General features: G+C 45.9%; 1 protein-coding gene across 1 annotated transcript; it reads left to right on the top strand.

Annotated features, from left to right (window-relative positions):
- Positions 1 to 4,822: 4,822 nt before the first annotated feature.
- LOC102491050 (developmental pluripotency-associated 5 protein) lies at positions 4,823 to 6,313 on the top strand. Its single transcript, XM_006168312.1, has 3 exons — positions 4,823 to 5,020; positions 5,107 to 5,286; positions 5,769 to 6,313. Exons 1-3 carry the CDS (start codon positions 4,909 to 4,911, stop codon positions 5,825 to 5,827), a joined length of 351 nt encoding a protein of 116 aa, XP_006168374.1. The 5' UTR covers positions 4,823 to 4,908; the 3' UTR covers positions 5,828 to 6,313.
- The last annotated feature ends 4,999 nt before the right edge of the window (positions 6,314 to 11,312 follow it).

Raw genomic sequence — 11,312 nt, 5'->3', positions numbered from 1 at the left:
GTTTTCCCAGAAATCAACTTGTGATCCTGTGATTCAAAATATATAAATGAAAAATCTATTGTCACCTGTCCTAGAAACAAACATAACTGAGAAGCACTGATAGGACTGCAGAAACTGGCCACTTAAACTGCCAATGTGACACACTTGCACTGAAATTCAGACTGTAAATGAGCTCTTTAGGAAATCATTGCTGGGGCCAGCAGGTGGCATAGTGGTTAAGGCGCAGGACTCCCACATGGCTGACCCAGGTCCTGGATCTGGCAGCCTGAAAATCACTAAGGGGTGTGTGTGTGTGTGTGTGTGTGTGTGTGTGTGCATGTCCAAAATCCCAAGAAGAGAATCAAGGCATTGTGGTGTGTGCGCACCCCTGCAATGATTTCTCGCTTTCTCTCTCTCCATCATGAGCACAGGCTCTCCCTAGGACTAAAAACTGGGGTGGGGGAAGGGAGAAGAACATCATTATTATTCATTCACTGATCATTACTATTCAAATTTTTTGGAGGCCATATTTTTTGAGCTAGCAATTCAAATCCCATTTATATCCTAGAAAAAAACTCTGTGCAGGCTGGCAGGTGACGTGGCAAGTGAGGTGGCCACATGGCCAATGGCAGTTTAAGTCCTAGACCTACTCCCACATGACCAATGGCAGTTCAAGTCCCAGAACTGGTGGCTTGCTTTCTCAGTTTAGGGGGGATGGCCACACCGCAATCTCCTCCATTCTCCTCTCAGGATCTTGGGCACATATGCACACGTGCCCCGCTTAAGTTTAAGCCACTGGGTCTGGAACTCGAACTGCTGTCGACTACATGGGAGTTCAGTGACAGAGCCATTACACTAACTGCTGGTCCCAGGTGAAATCATTCTTACCCTGAGGAGAGGACATTTCCTTTCAATTAGCTGGAAAATGTCAACAGGCTTTTAACAAAACCTCAAGATGGCTCAGGAGGATAGTACATAGTAGGGTCTCCTCCACCTATTATGTCCCTTGTTACATTCCCTTCTCTTTTATAGTGAGTGCACTTCCAGATGCTGCCTCCCAGGAGGTAGCTGGAACCTGCCTTCAGTTTGGACTCTCTTCCCTAACAGAGAGATCTGATTTCCCGACTGTGTTGTGCTCCCCTGTGGGCTAGAGGTGCTGACACTAGAATAAACTATGAGCCTGTTGAAAGTGTAGGATGGTAATGTCTGGAATCCAGAGTAAATTTTTTCCTGGCTCCGCCTTGGAAGCTAAAGACTTGCCTTGAATAGGCCAGCAGATGGCGTGGTGGTTAGGGAGCTGCATCCCACAACTGCATGGTTTGAGTGCTAGACCAGGAAGCTTGAAAAACACGCTGGGCATGTGTCAGTGTGAGTGCCCAAAATTTCAGAGAAGGGATGGCGGCATGGCCATCCCTCTGTGGGGGGTGATTTCTCACTTCCTTTCCCTTTGTCTCTCTCTTGAGAGTGTACACACCCTATAGTAAAACACAAATGAACAAAAAATCTTGCTGAAAATGCGTAATTGTTGTGTGTCTGATAAAATTGGTACAGGAATCCAGCAAGTATGAGAGTCAGTCATTGCACTTTCCTTTTGTTTTTTTGGAGGGGGAGAGAGGGAAGGGATATTATTCTTGGCATATCATAGTACCCTTCAACCAGTTTTCCCAGAAATCAACTTGTGATCCTGTGATTCAAAATATATAAATGAAAAATCTATTGTCACCTGTCCTAGAAACAAACATAACTGAGAAGCACTGATAGGACTGCAGAAACTGGCCACTTAAACTGCCAATGTGACACACTTGCACTGAAATTCAGACTGTAAATGAGCTCTTTAGGAAATCATTGCTGGGGCCAGCAGGTGGCATAGTGGTTAAGGCGCAGGACTCCCACATGGCTGACCCAGGTCCTGGATCTGGCAGCCTGAAAATCACTAAGGGGTGTGTGTGTGTGTGTGTGTGTGTGTGCATGTCCAAAATCCCAAGAAGAGAATCAAGGCATTGTGGTGTGTGCGCACCCCTGCAATGATTTCTCGCTTTCTCTCTCTCCATCATGAGCACAGGCTCTCCCTAGGACTAAAAACTGGGGTGGGGGAAGGGAGAAGAACATCATTATTATTCATTCACTGATCATTACTATTCAAATTTTTTGGAGGCCATATTTTTTGAGCTAGCAATTCAAATCCCATTTATATCCTAGAAAAAAACTCTGTGCAGGCTGGCAGGTGACGTGGCAAGTGAGGTGGCCACATGGCCAATGGCAGTTTAAGTCCTAGACCTACTCCCACATGACCAATGGCAGTTCAAGTCCCAGAACTGGTGGCTTGCTTTCTCAGTTTCCATTTCTCTCTCTTCCTGTCTCTCTGTGGTAAAATTAAAAATAAATAATAATAAATAAAATTAAGCAAAATAAATAAATGTTTAAAAAAGAAAAAAACTTAGTGCAGTTATGTAGGCTTGTCTCTAGTACCCTTAAGTTGGGGACAATTCCAGTGTCCTATATGTGTGTTTGTGTGTAAGTTTGCTGTAGGGCACATGTGCTCGCTGGAGAGTGAGTGATGCAGAGAGAGGAAAAGTGAGAAATCACCTTTCCCACCAGGGGGATGGCTATGTAATCCCTTACCCTCCATTCTCCTTTCAGGATTTGAGGAATCCATGCACATGCACCTGGCATTTTTCAAGCCAATGGGACTGGAACCACACAGTCTGCCATGTGGGATCTAGCTGCCTTAATCTTGGTGCCACCGGTTGGCCCCTACGTGGTTCTTTAAGTACTATCATATACTGAACTTCCAGGTGAAGAAATGAGGGAGGAGGATGATTTAGAAAGTGTGGTAAGGGGGACCGGCAATTGACATAATGGCTATGTCACCAGATTCCCATGTAATCGACTGTGGTTCAAGATCCGACCCGGTGGCTTAAACTCACTCTGGGCATGTGTGTGGACATGCCCAAGATCCCCAGAGGAGAATAGAGGAGAAGGGATTGCGGTGTGGCCATCCCCCCTAGGGGGTGATTTCTCACTTTTTGTCTTTCTGGGGATGACACACTTTCTATAGCAAAAACCTCTCCAAAAAAAAAAAAAAAAAGAGTGTGATAAGGGAAGTAAGTGTGATAAGGGAAGTCTTTATTGGATAGATAGGCTACATTTATCTTTTTTTTTTTTGAGTTTTTTGCTATAGAGCGCATGTGCTCTCCAGGAAGGGACAGAGAGACAGAAAGCAAGAAATCACCCCCCAGGGAGGATGGCCACGCTGTAATCCTCCATTCTCCTCTCAGGATCTTGGGCATGTACATGCGCCTGGTTTAAGTTTAAGCCACTGGGTCCAGGATACAAACTGTGGTCAACTACGTGGGAGTCCAGTGACACAGCCATTACGCCAACTGCTGGTCCCTACATTTTTCTTCCCCTAGAAAATTATTTGTATTAGCTACCTTCTCCCTTTCATTACCAAAAAAGAAAAAAAAAAAAAAAACTAGAGAAAAGTCAAGAGAATATGGTAATAATTGTTTGTCTAGAATCAACTGCTGACATTAGCCACATTGGTTCTCTTTAAATATACATATAAAATGCTATTTTTAAAGGGTGCTGAACTCTTAGTAATTGTAGACATAACAATTCACTCCACATCAAGTTTTTCTCCTGAAAGCAGGACCTTCTCTCCCATGACTGTAACACACCTACCGCACTCTGAGGTTTCTAAACATTAATAAAATGTTTAGAATGTTTGCAATATAGTCCATATTAAAAACTGATATTATGTATATGTGTGTATATATTCCACATTAAAATGTCCTCTGTTGTTCTCTCTTTTCTATTCAGGATTACCTGAATCACGCACAGCATTGTCTCTAGTCTACTAATAAACAGTCTTTAGTTTGGTTTTGTTTTCATGGCACTGACAAGCCAGTAGTTCGTTGTCCTATTACTGGTGATGCTGATTTTAGGTTTTGGTTAAGATGGCGCCTCCAAAGATCTATTGTAAAGGAACGTTTTCTCCTATGTAATTCATAATCTGTGGGCTATTTCCTGAACTTTTGAATATCTGACTCCTCAATAGCCTGTATTTGATTGTTTTGGCTGCTGCTGATTTTCTAAATTGATTACACTGGCGGTAGCAAAAGAATCTACAGTTGCTCTGATTGACTCTGAAGAGCTTTGCCGGAAGAGCACCGCTTAATAGCCAGCTGCTGGGATATTAGATGTTACCAGCACAAAGTCTGGGAAAGGTCAACTTCATCTCTACCCATTAAAGCCATAAACATCGAAATCACACTCTTATCAAATGAATCCGTGTATCCCTTCAATAGTTTAAAAATAAATAAATCAAGTGTATTTAGAGGTGAACCAGAATCTTAGACCAGTTTGGGCTAGAATGGCCAGCTAGGGTCATCTGAGCTCTGAAACCCGGGTTGCCTCCAAACTAGGACCCTCCTTCCAGTCCCACTCCTTTGGGCCTAGTGGAAAAGGACCCTCCTTTGGAAGGTGGGAAGCAGTAACTTGATTTGGGTAATCCTTATCACCCTCAAGCCTGGATTTCTGCTTTAGGGGGGGAGGGGGGGTGTTCAGGCCTAATTTGTCGTTTCCTAGGGTAAGAGTCGACGCGCCCTGCCTCCACCCATTTTCAAGATTCTATTGCGGAAGAAACAAGTCGATGCAGGTGGGGCACCCTAGTGCACTTGGAGACAGCTGAGCCCAGAGGAGGAGTCTCCCGAGGTCGCAGGGAGCCCCAGGGCAGGGCGCGGTGGGGTGGGGTGGTGGTCCTCCAGGGAACAAAGCCCAGCCCCGGGCTGTGAGTGCAGCTTTAGCCGCGGGGGCGGGGCCTGGCGGGGGCGGGGCCTCCCAGGTGCTTGACTGCACGCGTGGCCCCGCAGGGCTGCACCGCTAGGCCCAGTCTCTGCCTGAGTGGTTGGTTTCGAGGGACTGGAGATGGGAACACTCCCAGAACGTGAAAGTATCCCCCCGTGGGTGAAAGTTCCCGAGGAACTGAAAGATCCAGAGGTGTTCCAGGTCCAGACGCGGCTGCACGGAGCCATATTTGGTGAGTGAGCACAGTCCTGGCCCGGGTGCCTTGGGCAGGGGTCTGGGTCTCCGCATCCCGCAGCGTACATTTTCTTCCCCCAACAGGCCCAGGCGGATCTCAAATTCCTTATATTGAACAAGTAAGCAAGACCATGCTCGAGCTGAAGGCTCTGGAATTTTCGGACCTCACCGAGGTGGTGGTTTACGGCTCTTACTTGCACAAGATCCGGACCAAGTGGATGCTCCAGTCCTTGGCTGAGTGGCACCGACAGCGACAGGAGCGCGGTGAGAGACTTGGTGACCGAGAGCTTTGAACCGGGTTCCGCGGGGGCATCTCCTCTCTCTCAGCCCTCCTCTCACCTTGCCCTTCTCGCTTCCCCGCAGCTCACAAGCACCACCATGCCTCGGGCATTACCAGGGGGCGCTGTTGGTGCCTGGGCTATCCCGGAGACTCTGGGAGTCTGGGGTGCCAGGGTGCTGGGCTTTGGCCCTGGGTACCCCAGCATGGGACTTCAATGAGAGGTGGGCGGGGAGGGTGGGCTGGCCCAGTTGGCCATGGTTATATGAGACCATTTCTACTCAGTTTCCTACCCCGCCTCCCTTCTTGGAGAATGTTGGAGTGGTTTCCCGTTGTCTCACGTTCCCAACAAAATCAGACTCAGAATGCCTGAGTTAGAGGTCCCAGAAACGAATGGCAAGAGGCAAACGGTCCAGGCACTTACCCTCCCCCTCTTGTACTCATCAGGCTGTTGTTTTTTCTGGTGCAGGGATGCTCAGACTTGAGGAAGCCATGAACGCCCTCGAACTAGGCCCTGGAATGAAATGAAACCAGTTTCCAGCCCGTGGGACAGGGACCAGGATGTGCAGATTAGCTTTGGCCACAGCTGGAGTGGTTCTGGCTGGAAAGCCCCAGGAGTTAAGGAAAAACCAACTGTATTTGGTTCTCTGCCTTTGCTGAGTCCTCATGTGAATATCTTTTCCTGAGGTTGCTAATGAAAGAATAAAGTTTTAAATCATAGTTCCTTGACATTTTGGTGGTGGGTTCGAGATAACAATTCAGACACCTCTGAAGCACTACCATGTATGGCCCTTGACCTCAACCCTTGTTGAAATCCCCCCAAAGCTGGACAGAGGTCAAGTACATTTATCTAGGGTCAAAAGGGTCTAGGAGCCAAGTCCTGAGATGCTGCCCTGAACCAAAAGCCCCTCGGCTTTTGGGAGATGTCATAATGTCTGGAACTGACCTGGACTCTCATTCAAAGGCTGTACCTCTGTAATAGGTTAATATGTCAAAAACAATAATATGAAATTTCTAGCACCATTCCCAGTGCAGCAGTTTTATATCCTTGTAATTTTTTTTGGCAAAGTTCTTAATAAAAGACAGCTGGGTTTTCATCTGCGTTCATCCGTTGTAACATGTTACCTAGATTGGAATTATGTGAAAACGATTCAGCCTTAGGTAGATGGAAAAAGAGAACCTCACAGACCCCTTCAAAGGGTGTCTAGGGTTCTCATGGACACTTGAATTTTGCAGCATTAGGCACCCAGAGGGAAAGTAGAATTGGGAGAGGTGAATGCACTGCCACAGGCAAGCTTACTTCTAGTAGTGACTGAGGAACCTCCAGAGTGAGGACTAGTTTTCTCCTTCTAGAGACTTGATAGTTCACCTGGAATGAATTCTACTGTCTGATCCTATGACCTTAAGCAACTCTCTCAGATCCTCAAGCTTGAAGATGACAGCCCGTGACCCCCATGAAGTTCACTCTTAATACATGTAACAAACAGGACAGGTATTCCATGTTTGTTGACTTTCTTGAAGATGAGGTGTTTTCTGTGAGAGAAATCTGGCATGCCTATCAAGCAATTGCTCACACCTTTCCTTGTCAGTGAGTGGCACCCCCATTTTGGTCTCCATGATTCGGGCCAATAATTAGCCATCCTTGATGCCTCTCCCCAGTTTGAAGTCTGTGGACTAGTGCAGTTCATTTGGCCTGAAGCGAACAAACCCAGAATCTGCTTTGGAGTCAGGGAATCCCTCCTAAGGAGATCATATAGGAGTCAGACTGTAGTTTTGGAGGGGCTGTGAAGCAAGGTCTAATCCAGGCAAGCATTAAAAAAAAAAAAAAGATAAAACGGGAAACCCTGAAAGGAGATCATATAGGAGTCAGACTGTAGTTTTGGAGGGGCTGTGAAGCAAGGTCTAATCCAGGCAAGCATTAAAAAAAAAAAAAGATAAAACCCTGACTCCAAAGCGACAAATAATAATGACAATAGCCAACAGCAATAGCCTCTGGCCTGTCTAGATCTCCACTCTGCTGCATTAACTCAATTCTCAAAACATTACCATTCCCATTGTACTTTTAACCCCTATCAATCACTTCCTTCCCAGGATTTGCATACTCTATAAGCTTTTTTTTCCAAAGGTTTTTGTCCTAGGGCCCTTTCACTGGCTGGAGACAAAGACAGTGATTAGAGAAACCACCCCCTGAGGGGAAGGCCCTGCCACAGTCTCCATTTTCCTCCTTAGATTCTGGGCACAGATGCACATGTGCCCTGTGTGATTTTCAAGCTGCCTGGGTGGAGACTCTGACTGGTGGACCATGTGGGAGTCCAATCCCTTAACCAGTACACCACCTGCTGGCCCCCATTGTTAATTTTGTGATGCCATTTGTTAAAAAGTAATCCTTAAGTTTTAGATATTTGGGACATATACAAACAATGATTTGTTTTAAATTCAAATTTAACTGTGCATCTTGTATTTATTTTATCTGGTGTTTCTAACTATGAAGTTTTCTTCTATTCCAGACCTATCTCTCTCTCTCTCTCTATCTCTTCTTTTTTTGTGTGTGTGCGGGGATGTTTCTAACCAATTGATATTGAATCCTGTCCTCTTGTAGGCTTAGACTAATGTGTGTGTTTTTGCAATTGTTTTATTCTATTTTTTCTTTAGGATTTTTGTTGGGAATGGAAAGAAGCCTCCTCTCTCCTTCAAAGATACCTTTTTCTTTTTTTTTGCAGAGGTTTTCGCTATAGGACGCGTGCGCTTGCCAGACAGAGAGAGACATAGACCTTCTCAGTCTTTTTTTTTTTGGGGGGGGGGAGATTTTCACTATAGGGCGCACGCGCGCTCGCCAGACAGAGACATAGAGACAGAAAGCGAGAAATCACTCCCCAGGGGGGATGGCCATGCCGCAATCCCTTCTCCTCCATTCTCCTCTCGGGATCTTGGGCACGCACACGCACACGCGCCCGGCGTGAGTTTTAAGCCACCAGGTCCGGGACGCGAACCACGGTCGAATACATGGGAGTCCAGCGACATAGCCATTATGCTAACTGCTGGTTCCCCTTCTCAGTCTTTTTTTTAAGTTGCTTTATTCATGATAGAGAGCAAGTTTGTACATACATATGCATGCAACTGAGAAAGAGAGAGGGAGTGTCCTTGACAGGGTCTTCTCACACATGAACCCCTTTATTCAGCCTCCCAGCTCATCATGATCTTGGATGTCTACCTGCATGCTAATTGTGTTTTCTGTTTTTTCTTTTTTTTGAGAGGTTTTTGCTATAGGGCACGTGCGCTCACCAGACAGACAGAGACAGAGAGACAGAAAGCGAGAAATCACCCCCCAGGGGGGATGGCCACGCTGCAATCCCTTCTCCTCCATTCTCCTCTCAGGATCTTGGGCACGCACACACACACGCCTGGCGTGAGTTTTAAGCCACCGGGTCCGGGACGCGAACCACGGTCGAATACGTGGGAGTCCAGCGACATAGCCATTACGCTAACTGCTGGTTCCCCTAAGTGTGTTTTCAAACAGACCCAGGAATCCAAACCAGTAGCTGGTCCTGTGGATTCCGGTATTGCAGTTAAGTTTGCTACTGACTGAATGACCTGGCTAGGTCTACACATGACGACTCTTATTTCTTGATGGGATTTGCCAACATTAAGGATGCTCAAGGCTATATAGCCAGTGTAAAACAAATTTTGTTTCAAAAAAAGATTTTTGCCACAGGGCGTGTGTGTTTGCTGGGGGGGGGAGAGAGATATACAGAGCCAGAGGGAAGGTGAGAGATCACCCCCAAGGGGGGGATGGCCACACCACAATCCTTTCATTTCCATTCTCCTCCTGGGATTTTGGACATGCATGTACACATGCCTGCTGTGAGTTTCAAGTCACCAAGTCCAGGACTTGAACCGTCGGCAGCCTTGTCGGAGTGCAACCCCTTAACCACTATGCCACCTCCTGGCCCTTTTGCCATAATTTTTAACAAAATATTTTAAAAGTTAAAAAATAATAGAAAAAGCTTATAGAATAAAGATTTTTTTTTTTTGAGAGATTTTTGCTATAGGGTGCATGCCCTTACTGGAGGGACAGAGAGACAGAAAGCAAGAAATCATCCCCAGGGGAATGGCCATACTGCGATCCCTTCTCCTCCATTCTCCTCTTGGGATTTTAGGCACACATGCACATGTGCCTGGCATGGGTTTTAAGCTGCCAGATCCAGGACTTGAACTGCGGTCGACTATGTGGGAGTCCAGTGTCCAGCAATGTAACCATTATACCATCTGCTGGCTCCAAGGATTTCAAGAGAGAAGTTTTTTTGGGTTTTTTTTTTTTTTTTTTTTTTTTTTTTAGAATTATTTGAATTATTAATTTATTTTGATTTGACCAGAGAGGGACAGAGTGGGGGAGAAACTGCCAGGTCTGGTACTCAAACTGCAATCAGCCATGTGGGAGTCCAGCGCCCTTAACCACCACACCACCTACCAGCCCAAAGAAAGAAGTTTTTGTATTGTTATGCAATGTGTTTGTGTGTTTAAGAGAGATTTTTACTATGGGTTGCATGCGCTTGCTAGAGACATAGAGAGAGAAAGTGAAAAATCAGCCCTTGTGGGGTATGGCCACACTACAGTCTCTTCACCATTCTCTTGGGAATTTGGGCACACATGCACATGTACCCAGTATGAATTTCAAGCCACCAGATCCGGGACTTGAACCGCGGAGTCAGCTGTGTGGGAGTCTAGCACCTTAATCAGGTGTATCTTTTTTTAAAAAATCATGCCATATATTCATGATATCTTTTCTGTTTAGATATGTGTAGACACAGAAACACTTTGTGTTACAATTGGCTACATTATTTAGCTCAGTAATGTGATATACAGGTTTGTTACCCAGGAACAATAAGCTACATCAGGGTCTAAGTTTATAGTAGGCTATTACCATCTAGGTTTGAGTAAATACATTCTATGATGTTCACACCCTGGCAGAATTGCCTAATGATGCATTTCTCAGACTGTCCCCTTTGTTAAGTGATGCATGGCTGTATCTTTTTCTTTTCGTTTTGTTTTTGAGAGGTTTTTGCTATAGGGCGCGTGCGCTTGCCAGATAGAGAGAGACAGAGAGACAGAAAGCGAGAAATCACACCTCGAGGGGATGGGCACGCACGCACACGTGCCCGGCGTGAGTTTAAGCCACTGGGTCCGGGACTCGAGCCACGGTCGACTATGTGGGAGTCCAGCGACACAGCTATTATGCTAATTGCCAGTCCCCACATGGCTGTATCTTGTGCTGTAGTCACCCTTCTAGGTGACCATGGGTAGCTATAACCAGGGAGAGACTATTGAGTGAGGGGAGACCTGAGCACAAATTGCTAACTTGAGTCTCTGGGAACCAACTTTATGTATGTGTCTGGGTCAGTTCTTTCATTGGTGTTTTACAGACTCCATTCATTTGCAAAATTACTTAAGTCAGCAGATTTTCCTCCTCTTACTTCAGTGAGTTGTTTCATACATTTTTTATATAGTTAAATGCGCTTATCATAGTTTGAATTCTGGGCTCGCCCAATCTCCTAAATGCTTTCTTTTAAGTTTGTGTGCATTAAGATTCACCCTTTGTTATAAAAGTCTATGGTTTGACAAGTGCAAAATGTCATGTACTTAACATTATAGCATCACAGAGAATACTTTCACTGCTTTTTTAAAGAGATTATTATTTTTTTGGAGTGGTTTTTGCTATAGGGCGCATGCACTTGCCAGAAAGAGACAGAGAGAGGGAACCAGCAGTTAGCGTAATGGCTATGTCGCTGGACTCCCACGGCATAGTCGACCACGGTTTGCATCCTGGACCTGGTGGCTTAAAACTCACGCCGGGTGTGTGTGCGTGCGTGCCCAAGATCCCGAGAGGAGAATGAAGGAGAAGGGATTGCAGCGTGACCATACCCTCTGGGGGGTGATTTCTTGCTTTCTGTCTCTGTGTCTCTGTTTGTCTGTCTGGCGAGCGCACACGCCCTACAGCAAAAAAAAACTTCCAAAC

This window comes from Tupaia chinensis, unplaced genomic scaffold, assembly GCF_000334495.1.
Source record: "Tupaia chinensis unplaced genomic scaffold, TupChi_1.0 Scaffold145685_1, whole genome shotgun sequence".
Taxonomy (NCBI): Eukaryota; Metazoa; Chordata; class Mammalia; order Scandentia; family Tupaiidae; genus Tupaia; species Tupaia belangeri.
Note: the sequence above shows the minus strand (reverse complement) of the source record. Positions and strands in the feature narration are given on the sequence as shown.